General features: G+C 28.0%; 5 protein-coding genes and 1 long non-coding RNA gene across 19 annotated transcripts in view; 2 read left to right on the forward strand and 4 right to left on the reverse strand.

The window, feature by feature from the left end:
- Positions 1 to 3083, forward strand: part of LOC107069643 (dynein regulatory complex subunit 7) — a 120816-nt gene extending 117733 nt beyond the window's left edge. For all 9 annotated transcript variants that reach the window (XM_015327124.2, XM_089173968.1, XM_089173967.1 and 6 more), the window contains 9 exons: positions 220 to 573; positions 642 to 1062; positions 1124 to 1381; positions 1450 to 1609; positions 1689 to 1755; positions 1818 to 2021; positions 2107 to 2322; positions 2384 to 2620; positions 2720 to 3083. In XM_015327124.2, the coding sequence (XP_015182610.2) occupies positions 220 to 573; positions 642 to 1062; positions 1124 to 1381; positions 1450 to 1609; positions 1689 to 1755; positions 1818 to 2021; positions 2107 to 2322; positions 2384 to 2620; positions 2720 to 2899 (2097 nt within the window). In that variant the 3' untranslated portion in view covers positions 2900 to 3083. The remainder of the gene's footprint in view (positions 1 to 219; positions 574 to 641; positions 1063 to 1123; positions 1382 to 1449; positions 1610 to 1688; positions 1756 to 1817; positions 2022 to 2106; positions 2323 to 2383; positions 2621 to 2719) is intronic.
- Positions 2533 to 6130, reverse strand: Bili (FERM domain-containing protein 8 Bili). The gene is given in 7 exon segments (XM_015327127.2): positions 2533 to 2989; positions 3056 to 3227; positions 3295 to 3453; positions 3541 to 3893; positions 3896 to 3994; positions 4077 to 4517; positions 4653 to 6130. Coding segments are annotated over 7 exon segments (1356 nt in total). The 5' UTR covers positions 4744 to 6130; the 3' UTR covers positions 2533 to 2948.
- A 1063-nt stretch (positions 6131 to 7193) lies between these two features.
- On the reverse strand, positions 7194 to 8212 carry LOC107069639 (uncharacterized). The gene is made up of 2 exons (XR_001476147.2): positions 7851 to 8212; positions 7194 to 7773 (listed from the first exon to the last, which is right to left on the reverse strand). It is a non-coding gene; the product is annotated as an uncharacterized LOC107069639 (long non-coding RNA).
- Positions 8213 to 8234: 22 nt separating this feature from the next.
- Positions 8235 to 17127, forward strand: mor (SWI/SNF- related protein mor). 6 transcript variants are annotated; one of them, XM_015327114.2, is made up of 11 exons: positions 8236 to 8710; positions 9174 to 9293; positions 9663 to 9776; positions 9866 to 10230; positions 10315 to 10539; positions 10743 to 11038; positions 11120 to 11432; positions 11520 to 12271; positions 12411 to 12721; positions 12832 to 13191; positions 16790 to 17127. In XM_015327114.2, the coding sequence occupies exons 1-10, from the start codon at positions 8594 to 8596 to the stop codon at positions 13180 to 13182; spliced, it is 2964 nt and encodes a 987-aa protein (XP_015182600.1). In that variant the 5' UTR covers positions 8236 to 8593; the 3' UTR covers positions 13183 to 13191; positions 16790 to 17127. The 6 variants fall into 6 exon arrangements, with proteins under 6 accessions (XP_015182603.1, XP_015182600.1, XP_015182602.1 ...); XM_015327115.2 differs by lacking the exon at positions 16790 to 17127 and having other exon boundaries at positions 8237 to 8527; positions 8607 to 8710; positions 12832 to 13369; XM_089173725.1 differs by lacking the exon at positions 16790 to 17127 and having other exon boundaries at positions 8237 to 8523; positions 8607 to 8710; positions 12832 to 13369.
- On the reverse strand, positions 13814 to 16782 carry LOC107069638 (uncharacterized). The gene is made up of 4 exons (XM_015327119.2): positions 16124 to 16782; positions 15688 to 16018; positions 14407 to 14612; positions 13814 to 14298 (listed from the first exon to the last, which is right to left on the reverse strand). Exons 1-4 carry the CDS (start codon positions 16624 to 16626, stop codon positions 14082 to 14084), a joined length of 1257 nt encoding a protein of 418 aa, XP_015182605.1. The 5' UTR covers positions 16627 to 16782; the 3' UTR covers positions 13814 to 14081.
- On the reverse strand, positions 16687 to 20348 carry LOC107069636 (small ribosomal subunit protein mS39). Its single transcript, XM_015327110.2, is given in 11 exon segments — positions 16687 to 17439; positions 17525 to 17740; positions 17830 to 18168; positions 18263 to 18322; positions 18324 to 18466; positions 18581 to 18917; positions 19001 to 19109; positions 19248 to 19504; positions 19576 to 19773; positions 19839 to 19962; positions 20202 to 20348. Coding segments are annotated over 11 exon segments (1965 nt in total). The 5' UTR covers positions 20231 to 20348; the 3' UTR covers positions 16687 to 17286.
- Between the last annotated feature and the right edge of the window lie 431 nt (positions 20349 to 20779).

The raw sequence follows: 20779 nt of genomic DNA on the forward strand, positions 1-20779 counted from the left end.
AAGTATTATCATCAATAGAAACATTACCTACAATGCTAAACACGTTAGATGGCGTCACTTATCAATCCTCTCGTAATGGCGCTAATTTTGAAATTTAAATAAATGCTTTTTTCAAATATCTTACAATAGAATATAATTAATCAATAAATCTAGATTATAAATTTATTTACTAATATTATTTAAAAATAATATATTCTTTTTTCTTTTATTATTTTTCAGCCAACAACGTTACGCTCTCCAACCTGGCTGATTAATTTTCGTAGAGGTAACAGTTTTGAGTGTGCAACATTTTTAACAAGTCTTCTACTAGGACAAGGATACAATGCATTTGTTGTTTTTGGCTATGCATCTCGGGAACAAGTTCAATGCGACAGAACTAGAATTACCTATCCATATTTACCAGAAGAGGAACCAAAGATAATAGAAGAAGAACATGCTGTTAATTTAACATATAAACTCAAACCACCTGCAGACTTTAGAAGCAAATTTTTATTAAAATTGGATGCTAGAGAAAAATTAAAACTTGAAACTGAAATTAAAGAACAAGAAGAGAAACAAGCTAGAATTATAATGGTATATAATATTTTCTAATCAAATTTATATATTATAATATATATAAACTAATATTCATAATATTTTAGGAATTAGAAAAACCACAACCAGATAAATATCATGGACACAGAGTTCACGCTTGGGTTGTTGTTCTACCTGCTATTAATGATACAAAAGGAAAACAAATTAAGAATCCATTCTTTATCGAATCCTCAACCGGAGAAATGTATGACCTAAATGATCCTCAAACTGATCTTTTGTACCTTGGTGTGGAAAGTATTTGGAATGATGAAAATTATTGGATCAATATGCAAGATGATACAATTGGTTGCAACAAAATTAATTGGAATTTAACTTCTACCAAATTATGGGAACATCTACTTCCTGGTGAACCATGGACCATGCGTGGCATAGAAGATGAGTTAATGGAAGAAAATATTCAAATAGAACAAGAGAAACATTTGGATATGCCTGCTTCTTATGTTAATGAAATATTTATAAATAGTTTAGGTAATTCATTATGTTTTTGTCTTTTTCAATTGCTGTATAACAAAAATTACTTTGTTTGTAGATTATGAAAGACGATATCCACAAGGTCACAAAACAAAATTTTATAAAAAAGTAAAAGTTGATTTGTATTTACCCTACGTTCAATTGGATGGATTGATAGAAAAATTAACAATATACGATGATTACGAATATACAGTTCCAATTGAAATTTATGAAAAGTATGCTAACAGAAATGATCATTTAGTACGTTCACAAAGAAACTTAAATACTAATTATGTTACTGATTTTTATAAAAGAGGTCGAGCAGATGCATGCAAGGGTAATCTATAATAATTATAATTGTATATATTAATTTAATAATATTCTCTAATAATAAACAATTTATAGAACATCGTTATTATACGAACTACGAGAATTCATCGATGTACAATAAAAGAATGTTACATTTCTATGACTTTGTAAGATTAGATGGATTATTAGAAATTGATATACATCCTTTGCGTTTAATACAATATTATTCCGATCGTGATGATTTATTATATTACAGGTGAGAACTATTATATTATATTTTTAATATAATACATTATAATATTTGAGAATATTATTAAATTAATATTTTAATACAGGAATGTAGAATTCTCACCTGATGAAGGTAATCCTGTATTAGATGGAATACATTATCGTCACATTCAAGTAAGTTTTGATACCTAACAAGAAATATTTCTTGAAAAACTAATTATATATATTTATTTCAGAGAATAACTGAAAAATATCGTAGAAACAAACAATTACCAGCATCAAGAGATATCGCTGTAAAAGAATTCTTTTTAACAGAAAAAGAAATACATTTAAAGTTTCATTATGAAGATGATAGAATTACTAGAGGTATACGTGTTTATAAAAAACCAGAACCAGGAGAAAATCTAAACGTTCATACTGCTGTTATTCAAGAATACAATGTAATTATTCTTAAGATGTTATAACTTAACATTAATCTAAAAAAAAAATGAAATGTATTTACTTGTTATTTGATTACTTTTACAGCCAGATGCTATGGCAGTACCTGAACAAAATTTATATTTATTCAAAGAATTGGAAAGATTATTAAAAGAAGAAGATCAATGTGTGTCTAATGTCAGAAATGCAGAAACTGAAATAATATCGTTTATCAAAACACGAACAAATGAATATTTACATCCACAATTAATTATTTCATCATTTGATAAAAATCGAATTGAAGAAACAGGAAGATCTATAAAGGTGATTTTCACAAATAAATTATACTCATATATCAAAAATGTTAATCTAAATGAATTTGTAGGATACAATATCGATATCTCATAGTTTAGGAGATATTACAGAACCTGTCGATCATTTTGCACCATATTTGGCACAAATAGGAAATCCCAAACATATAAGCAAAGCACAAGCTTATTTATTACGAGAGGATTGTTTGAATGATTTTAAAGATTCCCAAGTGAATAAAGCTAATGTTATTTTACGTAAATCCGAGGAGCTTACAGAAGAGATGAAAAAATTGCAAGCATTGTTAACGCAGGTATAATACAAATATCGTATGATAAAGATTATATTACATTGTCGAAGTTATTATTAATAGATTGACATAGAAAATTGTATTTATATTTTTATATTATAGAACGAAGATTTAACACGGGAGGAAGAGGATGAACTTTTAGCAAAAACCAATGAAATTAATTTTAATCTACACTTGTTGGATATGAAGTTGGATCGTCATAAGAACTTAGTTCCTTTACGATACAAAATGTTGGTTGAATTTTTACAACAAGATGAACGTCTTCATCTTCTTAATGAGTAATAATAATGGTGTATCACTCGTTGCACATATTATATCTTTAAAATGAAATTTATTGGAACGACCAAGATCCCATTTGTCCGATACATCTACCTGAAATGATTGAATTGTTAATAACAAATGAAAAATTAATACGAAAATAAATGAATATACACACACCTTCGTCGTCGAACGTTGCCAATGTAAATTTGCTGAGTTTATTTGTAAAAGTACCAGTGTAAACAGTCGTAGAATGATCCGATTGACGTTCATTGTTTGTACCATCGTTGTGAGAACTGTGATTGCGATTTTCTTCAGCAAAACCAGAAATTAAAGTGTCCATCATTATTGCCTGAAACATATGTTATTATAAATTATCTACATAATATTTATTATTAATATTATTTCATGAAACTTACTTGTCTTGAGAATACTTGTAGAATTTTATAAACACGTGCACCATTTTCTCTAACAGGAAATTGTAAAAACAAACATGGTAAACAATCAGGGTTTCTTTCATCAGAAGGTTTAGCCATTTCCCAACTTAACTCTGAATACTTCAATCCTAATAGAAGACTCTGTTTAAAAAAAAAGAAATTAATTATTATCTCTCTGTCAACAATAAAACATGAATGAAACAATTGAAATGTTTTACTTTAACTCACACATTGCATATCATCAACGATATATACACCAGAAGTGTTAATGGCAATGAGAACTTGTAAATCACGATTGGTAATCCAAGATGCAAGTCCTCTAACTGGACGTTCAATTTGTCCTTGAAAGAATGCAGCACCATAACAAGGTAATCCCCAACAGAATTCAAGATACTTTCTAATAAGTTTTCGTGGATTTGTATTGGTCCCATAATGATTAGGTATTCCTTTATATTGTTCTAGAAGTCTAGCTTCTGGTGCTCCTTTACCACCAACCAAACTTAATCCAAATTCTAATCCTAATAGAAGACTTGGTGATGTGTAATGATGAGGTAAAAATCTTCCTCGGTGTCTTCTAAAAATGCCAATGTATGGGTTTGTGAATTATAAGGGCCTATTTCGATACGTGCTTGTAAAGCTCCTAAACTTGCATATCGTGCTTGACCTTCACATGGATATCTACCTATGACATAAAAACCAAGTTTAAATTTGATTATATATAATAATAAAATTCATACTTCATAACTTAAGTCAAATATGTTTACCTTGCAATACATTATGTCTTGCTTCGGCATACAACAATTCTAACACTTTAGCTTCCTTTATTTGTTCTTCATCATATCTAGAAAGAAATACATTCCTACGAAAGTATAATATGGGTTCCTCATCAGTTTCATCTCTCAATGCACCATACTTCTTGACTAAGCGGTTCCATCTTGCAGCTAACTCTATTGGCTTGTGATTTGGTCTTAATTGAATTTCTAACTGCGATGAACACAACCATAAAGCGAATACTGGTTGACCAATTAAAGGTGGTGCTCTTGCTAATCCTAATTCTGCTTCTGTTTGTACTATTGCTAATATTTGTTGTGCAGTTGAATTTTGTTCAACTTCCATCGTTATGAATACTCCACTCATCAGATAGACTGCGATACGCACTGTGGCTCTACCAGTGTTCATGTACTGTGCTTGGCTCATCATCATCGCTGTGTAAAAACATAATAATGAATGAGAACAATTAAAAATTTGATTAAAATTGTACATTGCAGTATTAACAGCGAAGTAAATGATTGTTCTTCTAAAACATCTTACGCAGTGTTAATAACATTATGAATACTCACACAGTGGTGCATGTCCATCATTTTTGTAATCATTTGGATAACGTTGTACCAATTGTCCTCTTCGCATTGAACAATCCTCTTGCGTGTCCATATTCTTCAATAATCTATTTTATCTTTATGCTGAGACAATTGTTTACTTCAAATGTTTACCATTTTTATATTCATAGATTGAATATACAGAGTTGATTATTAAATTTTACAACGAGTGACACACATTTTTATTTTTTTGTAAACATAGTTTAGATTGTTTACACTCATTTGAATCAATTAAACAATTGCAACTTTTTTAATAAACATTTATAATTCCTCTTATTAATGTTCTTTATCAATTATTACAATATTCATGACTGATAACATTGTAAATTGTAAGATTTGTTTAGATTTTTTTGTTAAATACATTTTGTATAATAGAAATTCATTGAATTTATTTAATTAATATAATTAATTATGGATGGAATGAATGAAATTGTTCGTTGATATTTGTAAGACACTGAATAAGTGTGCTTCAAAACAAGAATGCACTGCCATCTAAAGCATAGCTACAATTATTGATTATTCTTGTTGAGGAAGACATAGAATACTTTGAATAAACATTTCATACTTGATATAAAATATATTTTCTTTTTTCAGCATATTTTATGATACAAATCAATGTATTTATTTAATTTATTCATATTTTATATTATTTATTTCTTTTTTTTATTTTATTTTTTTATTTTTTTATGTGATAATTATCATTTATTAATGTTGACCCTGTACATAAGCATCATATTGTAATTTATACTACTTAATATGCTTAATCATATGCGAATGATTGACTCGTACTACTTAAGTAGTAAGAATCAGATATATATATATATATATATGCTCAGATATTGTTTTAAGTATATTTATTAATATAAATTAAGTGTTCACATATGATCAATTATTAGATAATATAAATCAAATTTACATATATAATTTTTAATCAAAATAAAACACCGATTAAAAATTTTATTTCTTTAATTTCTAAGAATAAATTATATTTAAATGTCCGATAAACTTTTAAGAATAATATAAATCTATAAAGTTAAATATATTATGTTTTATTATTAAGAAAGAAATTATTGAAATCAACAATATTTATAAATTTATTTCATTATTTCTATTTATATCAAATAAGTAATTTAAATACTACCCTTAAACTAAGTAAACTTTGACGTTTTTCTTCAAATACCAATAGAAATCGAGATTTTCGGGTGATTAATTTGAAATGACTCACCCGGTATAAATGTCTAAAATTGGTCAATCTCTTGACGCAAAATATTCGGAAATGTAACAGGAGCACATGATGATTCAGAAAGTAACTAAAGATAGTTCACATTATCAACGCTAGATGGCTACACAAATACACGTTGTAAACGCTAGATGGCAGATAGCAGTGCACGGTTTGATCGTATATGCATATTTAAATAATTTATTTCTCAATAATTAGAAATTGTTTATAAACTTTTATAATCTTATATTATTGTAAATAATCTATAAAATATGTTGAACATTTAAATGTTTATAATTTATACTTGAAAATTGAATAAAAAATGTTTCTATCATTGACGGATATAGGCTAATATGTCATGACGCTTTTTTTCAAAATAATATATTTCTAAGCAAATTTTATAAACTTTTATGATTTTAAACTATTTTTAAGAGTCTGTAGAATATTCTGAGCATCTAAATGTTTATAATTTATGTCTGAAAGTTATATAAATTAATCTTTTAATATGTGACTAATATTTATGAGGAGAGGCGTCTACTAAAAGCTTATAGGCTAATAACCAACCAATGAGCGCTTTAGTTTTAGGACCGCCCATCCTCCGCTCGAATACCTCCTATACCTCTTGTATCATCATGCTTGCCTGATACTTTTTCTCAATTTTAAGACGAGAGAAACCAATTTTAATACTCGCAAGAGCGCCACTGGGTGGCAAATTTCAGAATTATCATCAGATCTGAATTTCAACGGGAAATTGAAAAAAAGACAAAATTTTGATTCGAAAGTTGCGTTTAAAAAATAAAATTAAAAAAAAGAAGATATGAAGAAAATTATAAAAAGATTCTTAATAATAGTATAAATCCATATAAGTTAATAATAATAATTATTAATTTGTTGACTAATAAATTAATTACAATTATCAATTAATAATCTAATAATGTTTCATGTGTGATTATATAAAAATGAAAACAATGTGTCAGAAAGATCAAATAAAAGTGAATGATAATTAAATATATAAAACAAAATGTGTATTATAATCATACGTTATCTATTTAAATAATTGACAATAAAAATTATATAGATTATTCTTATTATTATTTACATATTATTTGAGTAATATAATTTTTTTCTTACTACGTAAGTTAACACAATTCTTTTTTATTTATTGTAAGATATGAACAAATAAATCATTTAACAAATAAATATCGATAAATATGTCTGTTCATTTTAAATAAGATACTTTTAAGGAATTTAAATGGATATAACATTTAATGGTAGAGAAAGACTGATTATGTCAGTATTAATAAAATATTTTATTTCAAGTAAATAATAATAAAGTATTTTCTTTCAAAAATGTTTATAAAGACGGTATTGTCATTAACATGTTCTCTGTGAAGCCAATTTTGACCAACTTGTCATATAGGCCATTTAATTTTCAGCACATTAAATGAATATGTCTGTGTGTTACACGTGGCAGGGAACATGTTAGTCATCGGTGAAAGTATTATGCTATTTCTTTCAGCACAATGAATATATGTTTGTAAAAGAAGAATAAATGTATTAATGTTATGATAAACTAATGAATAAATATACTTTTAGAGTAGAATAGTATTTGTTTCTTACTTTTACAATACTATCTTACTTTCTAAAAGCTTTCAATTCTGACCATTACTTGTCATCACTAACTAAATTCTTTTCGCATTACATTTAACAAATCTTTTCATCGAAGAAGATAGATGCAATTAATTTCAATATTGGTAATGCTAAAAAAAAGAAACTTTTATGAATTGATCCAATACTACAGTGGTATCTTCTTTTTTGATGAACAGTCATCTTGCATTGAAATCAACATAATGAAGTGTTATACTCCTGTAAATTATTAAAAGTAATAATGAATATTTGAATAGTATCACATTTTGAAAATAAAAAGATTGATCATCACTTACATTTAAAAATAAAGTTATACATAATTCCATTAGTCAAAGGAAGCTAAATAATAAACAGGAAATAAATATTATATATACTAATGTCTGTATCACTAAAAAATCATTATAGTGAAATATCTAAGAGGTTATAAAACACAGATAGCATGTATTAGTTTATACTTAAATATGATTAGAAAACAACAAAAATCTAACTTTTCTAACATAAGAGATTTTCACAAACACATATATAACCCTATTTATTATATCTATCCATTATCATTCATAGTTTAAAATAAAAAATAAAGACTACTACAAAAAAAATGCATGTAAATAATAAAATTTGAAAAGAATGATAGGTTAGCGGCATATTTTTTAATAAGCTTGCTTACGAATTTCCTGCTGCATTCGAAGTGCATTGGCCGACATATTTGAACGAGCAAATTCGACCAATGAGAACGTTTGAAATATCATCGGCCTTCACGTCGGATCTCACGGATATCTGCATTTTTATTTAGGTTATAATTCGAACGTATTATTATATTGGGATATCATCTTAACCATCAGTCACATTTACGTCATTTTAATAATATTATTAACGTATTATTTAAAGTATAAATAAATAAATATTATTAGGCTTGGCCGGATTTATTGTGAATCGAAGAGATACAACCAACTTCAGAGGCGTGTCATGTTTGCAAGTAACGCGGCGTTATTGTTCGTTGTATTCTTGAAGGATTAATAGGTCTAAGTTTTATATATAAAAAATGCTTGCGTTAGGCCCAAAAAAGGATGGAGGACCGAATGCCAAATTTTTTGAATCTCCGGAAATCCTCGCACAACTTGATGGTGTTAAACAATGGCTTTTAAAAAATTGCAAAAAGGTATAGTATCATCTCGACTTACCAATACACGGCGTCGATAAATTTCATTAACAAATATCCAATTTTATACGTTTTATAATACTTATTTTGTTGTATTATTATTTCTTTAATTATTTATCATTAAATTTATGTATATATATATACATATATTTCAATATTTTATCATTTGTTCTTATGTATCAAATTTTCAATCCACAAACACTAATATTGATAGTGGTCCTTTAATTCTTTTCAATGTCCACGTGCACACAATTTAACCCACATAGCATAGAATTTGATATAAGAAAGTAATTAGTTGCTGTGATTCATATATCATACCTTACACTTTGTCATATAACGCGTTGTTTAATATTGTGTCAAAGTACTTGATTGAGTGCAATGATGCACTGCGAATGCAATTACTTTGTTATAAAGTTTTTAATGATTGATCTCATACAGTTATATTTATTAATATTTCTTGCAGTATGTACAAACAGATCCTCTTACAAATAAAAGTTTAGCAACATTAGTCGTACAATTGCTGCAGTTCCAAGAGGATAATTTAGGAAAAAATGTAACCAAACCACCCATGACAAGGGTACCGGTATGTATATTTATATATAAATTTATATATATTATTTACCATTATACAAATTACATATGTATTTATATATATATGTATATATACATGCAGAATGACCTGTAACTATTGGTACAAGCGAACAGGAAATGATTATACATGAAAAATTAAGTCAAAAATATTGAATTCGATTTGTTTATATAAGACACTGTTTTAAAGAAAAATTTGTTGAGTACGGATGCACCATGGTTACAGAACATCCTGTATATGCATTCCTTGTTAAAAAGATAGCATACAGGGAGTGTATACATAAAAATATATGTATATGTATATATATATATGTATGTATGCATTTATACATTGTACAGACAAGGTAATAATTATTTTCTCTAGATGAAATGTTTCTTAGACTTTAAACCTGGAGGTGGTTTGTGTCATATACTTTCTACCGCTTATCGATTTAAGCAAGAACAAGGATGGCGTAGGTTTGACTTTCCAGTTGGAAAGGTATTTTTTTTACAATTTATTTAACGTCAATAATATATTATATCTGATAACACAACGTAACACATTCCTTTTAATTATTTTTAATATAGTCAGGCTCTCGTATGGATCGTATAGTAGAAATGTTAATGGCAGCAGAGCGTGCTTTAACTCAAAATAGATGTTTGACTATACCTAGCGTCTTTGTAAGAGCCGACGTCGATAAACCAACGGCAACAAAAGTAAAAGAAGCAGTAAGACGACATCAAGGCACAGTTGTTGAGAATGAAGCAGATGCTACACATATTATTTTTCCATCAGTAGATCCAATGGAAGAAGAATGCGCTAGACCATGTATGAGACGTGAAAGATCGGTTCTTCTTCATTGGTATTACTTCCCAGATAGTTATGACTCTTGGACTACTCTAGATCTTCCTTGGGAATTTCCTGAAGGAACCCTAAATATTACAAGTACAAGGTACAATTAATAATTTTCTTTTGGTTGATTTATTATTTTGTTCCTTTAATTCTAATTATCTAAAATGTTATATTTTATTTGTAGATCAGTATATAAGGTTTCTGCGACGTGGGCACTTGATTTAGATTTATATAATGAATGGATGAATGAAGAAGATTATGAGGTAGATGATAGTGGACAAAAAAAAGTGCATAAATATAGACTTTTAGTAGAAGATCTAATGGCCCAACCTTCTCATCCACCGTCAGGAAAAAAACCCAAAAGGAAAAGATCCCCAAGTCCACCACCAAAAATTGGAAAACGCAAAAGGTTTTAAATATATATAATTAATTTTATAATACATATGCAACAGAGTCCACACAAAAATTTGATAAAATGTTTATCCATTTTGTTCTTATTTTTTCATAAGGAATAAAAGTGTGACCACGTTGTAGATATTATTTGATTAGATCCTGTAGTTTTAATTGGAAAGATATATGATACTAATTTAGCATATTACGTAATATTTTCAGTAGCAGAGCTCCATCAAATTTACAAAGCACTTCATCGACTTCTTCGGCAGCTACTCCAAAGAAATCACGAGGTACTGGAGATGAAGAAGAAGATCTTACTGAAGGGATGGAGGATCCACCAGCTGAACCTCGTATCGTCGAAGTTGTTGCCGCTCCTGCTAATCCTCCAATAACAGGCCAGAACAGTAATGCGACAACAAGCACTAGTTTAGCATCAACTGGAAACAAAAAACAAGATAATGAACTACAACCTCTCAAATCTGGAAATATGGCTGATTTGGACGAGCCTATAGAAGGTTTGTCAAAATAATATTGTTTTAAATTTTATATATACGTATACTGTAATATCTAATTGTAATATTGTAAAATTTAAAAAGCAGGCGACAAAGGTAGCTCTCAGGGAACTCAAGACAGAGAGGAAAGAGATACGAGCAAAGAAAGAGGAGAAGGAGGTAAAGGAGACGAGCCAGAGGATAATGTTACAGAACAAACTCATCATATAGTTGTACCAAGTTACTCAGCCTGGTTTGACTATAATTCAATTCATACTATAGAGAAAAGAGCATTATCTGAATTCTTCAATGGGAAAAACAAATCTAAAACACCTGAAATTTATCTTGCGTACAGGAATTTTATGATAGATACCTATAGATTAAATCCTACAGAATATATTACATCAACAGCTTGCAGGTATAATTTTGTGTAATATAATTGTAAAAGAATTGTGTAATAAGAAGAAATTACTTTGTATAATAAGTTTGTTTTATATTTTTACAGGCGTAATTTAGCTGGGGATGTTTGTGCAATTATGCGTGTTCATGCTTTTCTGGAACAATGGGGTTTAATCAATTATCAAGTAGATGCAGAATCTAGACCTACACCTATGGGTCCACCACCAACATCTCATTTCCATGTATTATCGGATACTCCATCAGGCCTTGCACCGGTTAATCCAAATCCACCAAAAACACCTCAACCATCTGCAGCAAAAACATTACTTGATCTTGAGAAGAAATCTACTGCTATACTTGGAACAGAAGAAAAAGTTTCGGCTAGTGCTATGTCAAACTTTGGTTTAAAAGTTGACCAATATTCTAGGAAACCTGCAGTGTTAAAGAACAAACAAGCAGCTGGAGCAACACGTGACTGGACCGAACAAGAAACACTTTTATTATTGGAAGGCCTAGAACTTCATAAAGATGATTGGAATAAAGTCTGCGAACATGTCGGTTCAAGAACACAAGATGAATGTATATTACATTTCTTACGGTTACCCATAGAAGATCCATATCTTGAGGATGGTGGTCCAGAAGGTTTAGGACCTCTAGCGTATCAACCAGTACCTTTTTCAAAGGCTGGAAATCCAGTTATGAGTACAGTTGCCTTTTTAGCTTCAGTCGTAGACCCTAGAGTGGCAGCTAGTGCAGCTAAAGCTGCTATGGAAGAATTTGCTGCTATTAAGGATCAAGTACCAGCTGCATTGTTAGACCAACATTTAAGAAACGTTCAAGCTAGTGCTAACTCGGATGGTAATTATGTTGTCTCTTTCATAATAAAACAATGTATTTTATTATAAGAACTCTCTCTTTCTTTTTTTTTTTTTTTGCATAAAAAAAGAAAACTGATTTAAAAGATCGGATAATAAAAAAGACAATTTTTGATTATTAGGAAAATTTGATCCAGCTGCTGGACTTGCACAATCAGGCATTGCTGGTACGGGATCACCTGAACCACCTGATGATACTACAACACCGTCAACTACTGGAACTCAAGCATCATCTGTAACTTCTCCTCATTCGACAGGTCCAGCTTCTATAGAAGCAAAGAAAGAAGATCAAGAAAAATCGAAGGATGCATCGGATGTTGAACAATCACCATTAGAGATAACTAAGAAAGAAGATGATTCTAAAGAAAGCGAAGATGATACTAAATCTTCTGTTGATGCTGAAGCTATCGAGGCAAAAGAAAAAAAGGATAAGGTAAATCACTTTAAATATTACATTATATATAACAAGAGTATAAACTGATACTAATTAAACAAGTAATCAAATAAAATACTAACAAATTTTTATTATTATAAATAAAATAGGTTGTGAGGGACGCTCAATTACAATCTGCAGCAGCGGCTGCGTTAGCTGCCGCTGCCGTTAAAGCGAAACATTTAGCGGCTGTAGAAGAACGGAAAATAAAATCGTTAGTCGCGTTATTGGTCGAAACTCAGATGAAAAAGTTAGAAATAAAGTTACGTCATTTTGAGGAATTAGAAACAACGATGGAACGCGAACGAGAAGGACTTGAATATCAAAGGCAGCAACTTATTACTGAAAGACAACAATTTCATTTAGAACAACTAAGAGCAGCTGAATTCAGAGCACGACAACAAGCACATCAACGTTTAGCTCAAGAACAACAACAACATACATCTCCGGAGCAAACATAAAACTCTATTGTGAGTTAATTTTTAATTTTAGTGACAAATCATAATGGCATTATTCTCATTATGCTTTTATGATTGTTTCAAATATGATGATGATGATGATAATGATGATGATGATGATGATGATGCTGATGATGATGATGAATGATGATGACTCTGTAGGATAGTAAACATAAAAATTATACACTTATATATTTACAACACATTTTATCACCTTCATTATGCTGGAGATAGCAAACAAGTCGTCTTCTTCTTTTCTTTTTTAGTTCATTCTACTTTCATATTTCTTTTATGTTTATTTCTTAATTATTTTGTCAAATTTGTATAGATTTTTATACACGTATTAATAGTCAACAGTACATATATATATATATATATATATATATATATATATATATATATATATATATATATATGTATGTATTGAAAGATAAAAAATATCAAAAAAAAAAAAAAAAAAAAAAAAAATACTTATCTTCTTTCTCTTCTATAATGTATAAATTTATTTTGAAATATTTGTAAACAAATTATATATGAACGGAAGCTTCTATATATTATATCTTTTTTATTTGGGAACGATTTGTTTTTAAAGGAAAAAGAAAGAAAAAAAAATAATAAGATATCACACAAGCCATCTTGTTTCAGTCTAATTATTCCTTTGCGCTTGTAAATTTTGCATGTATAAATACATTAAACACAAAAATAATCCGCATTAGTGTCTACATTAAAAATCAATCATTGTAGTATACACTATAAAGCCATAAAAATAATAGTAAGCATTTTTAATAATTATTATAATACTATATTAAAGTATTTCCATATTTTTTTTTTTTTGTGAAAATTTTATGTTTCTTTTTTTTGTTTCTTATTTTTTTTCTACGACAATTTTTTCAATGATCAGTCTATAAAGCATGATTGTGTATCAATTCCAATACTAAATCAGTCATCAATCTAGCGCATTTAGCTCCCGGTTGTGGTGGTCGTGGTGGTGCTTCTTTACCAGTTTCTGCTCTTTCGTACAAATCTGGAGCTTCGTTGCTTTCACACGTACTAATTGGCAAAATATCCAAAGCTAAACCGACACCAAATCGTCCACATCTTCGCATCTCTTTATTCAATCTAAAATAAAAAAGAAAAAACAATTTGAATTTTGATATATATTGTGTATTCAAAGAATATTTTGCATTTTCCAAAATGTTATTTAATCTTCTTTTTCTTTTCACTCACAATTCCCACATAATAGAAGCATTTTTTGGTGGTTGCTCTGGATTAAGTATATGCAGTGACGACATCAAATGAAAATGATAATGTTGAAGCAATTGCGTCATATACGTCTGCCTAACTTCTCCACTTGTACAGCAGTACAATAAATTTGCAAGATCAAGAGCAAGGGAACCGACTCGACTTAGTTGAAAATCGACTAAGTAAATGTCCTGTAAAATTAAAAAAATATTATAAAAGTACATTTATTATTATTTTAGGGGGTAAAATTGAATGTTTCCTCTTTCTTTCTTTCTTTCTTTCTCTCTCTTTCTCTCTCTTCTCTCTCTTTTTTTATTCTTTTTAAGAATATTCTAAATTAACAACACACGGAACGTAAAAAAACGATTTTATACAATTGATCTACTATTTACAATTAAGACAACTTTTGTGTGTATTCCGATGCAAAGTATTTTACTAGTGTAAATAAATTTATTTATAAAGATAAAAAAAAAAGAAAGAAAACAAACAGACAAACATTAATATAAAGATAATTAACAAAATATAGTATATTTAAAAACTAACAAAATACGAATAATACCGAATCTTATCCATGAAAAATATATTAAATATTTTCAATGATCATTAATATATATATATATATATATATATATATATATATATATATATATATATATATACATATATTATTAATATATATATTTATATATATATATATATATATATATTAAATAATATCGAGATATCATCACACACATATATACTAGAAAGTTCAAAAAAAAAATAATGAAGAATATTTGAAATTTGCTTATCATATTTAAGTATGTTGTATATTTTGAGAGAAGTTATTTGCGTTTTGATCACAAAAATATAATTAAAACTTACACGCCCCAAATATTATATGTTTATCATGCAAATAATATATTTTTTTCTCTCTGTTTTTCCTCTTTATTTTTTTTTTTTTTTTTATTTTTCTTCTTTTTTCTTAAGTTCTTTTACATTCTAGATTTCCAAAACCTTATAGCCTGATGAATGATTAAGTGGGATTTTTCGTGTAGAAATTAATGATGATAATTATAGGAAATTTTTTAAACTAAAAACCTTATAAATTTATATAATAAAAATACATTTAAAATAAATGTTATTCTATTCTTCATTTCTTTTTTTTTCTATTGAAATTAATTATACGAAATGAAAGAATATTAATTACATGATCCTCTTCTTTATATAATTTTCTTATTTGTTACTATAAAAAAAAAAAAAAAAAAAAAAAAAAAAAAAACTTACTTCGGTATCAGAATCTTGTTGATCTCGAAAAAGAATATTATTGATCCAACAATCACCATGGCAAAATACAGTGAGTGGACCTTGTGCAGCAGCAAGTTCACTCATTGTACGGAAAAAGACATTGTCGTTTAGAAATACTTTTAATTTTCCCATAATTTCTTCTCTCCTATTTTCCATACACTCAGGAAGACCTTCGGATACCATTCTTATGGCATTATTAGCTGCAGTTTTGTAATATTGTCGATACCAATCTTCATTCTCAATACGAAATAATACTTCTTGTATACCTTTGCCATCATTCGGGTTTGATAATCTTAAGAATTCTTCCGGTCTTTTAAAACGATCAAAGATAAACAATAAAAATTAAATAAAAAAATAAGAAAATCAATATTTCTATACTATCATGTAAGAAATCAAATAAGAAGAATAAATTTACCTGGTTTCTTTTAACGTTAGACTAAGCGCATGAAAACCAGCCAAAGATTTCAATGCAAGCTTTAAATGTTCAAAATTAAGACCTTTTTGTCTATCTGCCATTTTAAAACCTCGTTCCCTTAAATCTTCCATTGCTATAAAATCTGTTCTTGCAGCATAAATTTTAGCGATACCATTGAAGACCTTTCTACCATTTATCTGTAACTGATTTAAAGCGGGCCAAACATATGTATAGAATGCAACTTCATTACGAAACAGAAGTTCACTTTTAAAAGCTTCCCTGCGTTCCTTGGATTGTGGCAAAACTTTATAGATGATTGCACATTCCCAATTATCCCATTTTCCAGTTTTGAATTGTTTCTTGCCTTTAGCACGAATACGATATAACATTGATGTATAATTATCACCCCTTCCTGATCCCGGTTCTTCTTCTACATTAGTAATCACCACATCGGACTCATCTTTCATTATCAACTCACGTATAAACTCTAACGTTAGTCGCATAGTCTCTTCCTCTTTTTATATATTTCCTTAAATGCTTACAAATATCCAATGCAATAAAAAGATCCTATCTTTTTCTCTTTAACTTGCTTGAATGAGAACAGATATGACTGTCTTAGTCTTTAAAGCAGATCAAAGTGTTATGACGTTATCCTATGTGATGCAGGAAATAGGTATTTGAGTGACAAGGGATTACGCTCTCCCACCATCGTACAATCTAATTCATTAATCGTTCGGAACCAAACTCAAGGGACAAGGACATTACGATGTACATGTCGATCATATGCATCATGTGATTTACATACCTTAGGGGGATAAAGCTACTAAATGATATTAATAACATTCATGGTAATATATATAGTTTCTTCGTAGAAATAATTTCATTATTTAATATACCTACGATTATTAGGTCTAATATTCTTTTTTTTTCATTTACAAATATTATACAATATTAGATCGATTTTTTTCTTTTTATTATTAATAAATATAAAATCATAAAACACATATATATGTATTGTATATACATGTGCATTTAATGAATTCATCTGCTCGTGTTATCTAGTTACGAGAAAAATGTTCTAATAGTCAATGGTTTTATAGATAGTATAATACAATAAAAAGGTCACAGAGGCTACTGTTCATTATGCACTTAAGGGATTAGTTCTAATCAGATAGTTTCAATTCAAGTACATCATTTCCCACTAAACTGATCAACTTCTCTTTCTCAACTGCAGTTAGTGGAACAATATCATTTACTTTTTTAGCCATCGAGCCAGTTTCTCTTAGACCAGATTTCGTTGACCATTCAATTAAAAGCTAAAAATCATTAAATTATATTAAAGTAACATCTTATATATATATATATATATATATAAATAAATAATATATGTATATATCTTACGATGGCAATTGATCCGTAACTTCGGGAAATACAAATTTCTAACAATTCATTGATTTTTATCGCATCTAATTTACCCATTATCAAATTCTCATTGTGTATCATGAAAGATATTATTTCATGCACTTGATTGTGACATTCATCACGCAAGAGCAACAATAATATATCTTTCAAAATATCAATATCCCATATAAATTTTCTAATATCTGAAGATTTTATCTGTAAAAAGGTAATTAATATTTATTTCATAATATATAATATTAATTAAAAAGATAAAATATCATAAATAAATATAATGAATTATTAACCTTTTGATTAAATTGCCAGTAATCCCAAGCAAATGATGCAAATGTTTTATGAAGCGGCGAGTCTTGTTCCAAATTACATTGACAAGTTAATTGTAGAGTCAGTTTTACTATTCTGCTGTTAGATAACATATTGAACATATATATTTGCGACAAGAGTTTTGGTAAATGTTCTATGATTATTTCATTGGATTGCAGTTTTAAAGTTTCCAAAATGTTTTCTACAATGGATTGTTCTGGTATATAAAGATGTTTGCTTAATTGATAATAAAATTCGAAAAATTTTTCTATCGGTAACGTTGCTAATTTTAAGGAGACGTAGTGTCGATAATAAATGTTTTCCTAAAAACAACAAAAATAAAAGAACAATGAGAGAAAGAAGTATTATACATAACAGAGTTATACTTTCAAAAAATATACATATTTTAAAACTTACAGAATACGCATTGGCAATAAATTTGTAATTGTTATCTTTTAGAAGAAGATCGTGGATTTTTTTCTCCTAATTTTAAATTAGTATCCATTTTAGCTATTTCCATAGCCATAGGAAAGAAGTTGACATCAGCTGGATCACGTAATTCAGGGTTATCCTTTTGTAATGCATTTATTATATCATTTAACATAGAGATTGCAGAATTGTCTAAACAAAAGGAATAATCAATATTCAATGAAATTATTAATAATTTAGATTAGAAAGACATATTTTTGTTATTTCGTATAAACATAATATATATATATATATATATAGTCTTACCATTTTTACTTTCCAAATGAAGTACATAACAATATGAAGCCAACGAGGGTTTTATTCCTATAGAGTTAAATTCTTTAAATAAAGTCTGTATAAATTCTTCTGCCAAATTATACGATCTCAATGAGTATATTATTTCCAAACATGAATTCAATGTGCCTAAATTGGGACGTATACCATTCGTACTCATATCTTGCAATATTTTGTACGTCATGTTAACAGGATCTGTCGAATGTCCTGCCACGAATGATATTATTTTTATTATTGCATTATACGTGTTAACGTTTAATGGTATCTTTTTTTCACAACATTGTAGATATAGTGGCCAAGCTTCTTGTATCTGCAAAATATATTTCATAATATTAAATTTTTTGAAATTTACAAGAAACATATAACATATATTATATAAAAATATTATCATACATTTAAATACTTAGCTTTACCGCATATTACAGCATTATATGCGGCAGCTGCAGTTTCTGCATCCTGTGACGTCAAGAAATTAAATAGTTTTTCAATATCTGCTGTCTGACTAAAATAAATAATAATTAAAATAATATTACAGAAATAAAATAACAATGTGTTAAGTAAGATTAAGATGCAGTTACGTTGTCAGATTTAATTAACCAGACAAACAAAAATATTGAATTTGTTTTATTAGAATACGTACGTCCAAGTATTTCTTTTCTTTCGATCATCTGAAAACTTATACCATCTTTCCTCTTGAAAAGTAAATTGGGAAAGATCCTTACTATTAGTAAAGCATAACAATTCTAAAAGATTTTGTTTAGCTTTGTTCGATACATTTTCTTCCAATAAGTTATATATATGTAAAGCTTCAGTTGTTTTTCCATGTGATATCGTTTTTAACAATATTTCTTCTGAGACTTGATCTTTTGTTTTATACTCAATTGGTGGCATGAATTCCTGGTGAATTATTTTTTATATATAATATAATATATCAATGTTATTTTAATAAATATTAAAATCACACTTACCTCTATAACAGGATCAGCAATATCGGTTCTAAATAAATCACCATGTTCTTTATGAACCCATATCGCTGTTTTTCTACCCGATTCCAAAGATAATGCATAATTTCGTTGAGCTTGTTTGGATGTAGGTACTAAAAATGGATCATTAAAATATTTATAATGTGGAGTAGAAAGATCCCTTGAGATGGTTTTTTCCAAAGCCTACAACGTATTAATTATTTAACATATTATTAAAAAATAGAAAAATACTATTATTTTGTACAAACCCTAAGAATATCTGTTGGTCCACGTTCTATTCTATCTGGTATTTTAATATCAACATTAGAAGATGTTGTAGAAGACACCGTAGAAGACGACGACTGCAACCGTCTTAAAATTTTGTTGACCATCCTATATAAGGTGCAATTATGTTATCAATAATGTCCAATAAAATAAAATATTTATTATTAATAAAATATTTGACATATTAATATAAAAAACAAAAGTAATTGCAAAATATTGTTTTTAAAAGAAAAATAAATATGTATTAAATCATGAATTCTATATCAAGTTAAATTGATTACACATATAAATAATAATATAATAGATATTAGAATAAATTTGTATTTTTAAAATATCTAATTACATACCGGCATGATGTATTTGTTAAAAACTTCATTATTTCATTCCTATTCCGACCATTCAAATAGGTTAACCTTATCAAATGAAGTTAGGTTAGAATTTAAACACGTTTTCGATATCGCGAGTTTCGATACATATACACTAGTACGAGTTTCGATACATAACAACACTATGTAGTAAACGATAGTATTGTCATTTATACATCTCAGCTGTTTGGTTGCCTATATGCAGGCTTAATGTTATTAGATCTTCAAACCATCATTTATTTATTATAATACTAATATTTATTTCATTAATTATAATTATCAATAGATTATTATAAATTAATCTAGTAAATATATGATGCATGTAGTTGTTCAAACTTTTTACATTTATTTATTAAAATGATGTACACGATTATGAATCGTAAGTATATTAAAAAAATGTCAAAAATACGTATGTAATTATTAATTTTTGTTTATAATATTAATTAGAAATAAGCTGATAAAAAATTGTTTTCTTATAAGTAATATTATTTTTAAAAGATATAAAAAATAAAAAGGTATTACACATGCTGCCCTCTACTTGTAATTTAAATAAGCGCGCT

This window comes from Polistes dominula, unplaced genomic scaffold, assembly GCF_049000335.1.
Source record: "Polistes dominula isolate Pdom_NZ unplaced genomic scaffold, Pdom_raw_medaka contig_75, whole genome shotgun sequence".
In the NCBI taxonomy this organism is placed as follows: Eukaryota; Metazoa; Arthropoda; class Insecta; order Hymenoptera; family Vespidae; genus Polistes; species Polistes dominula.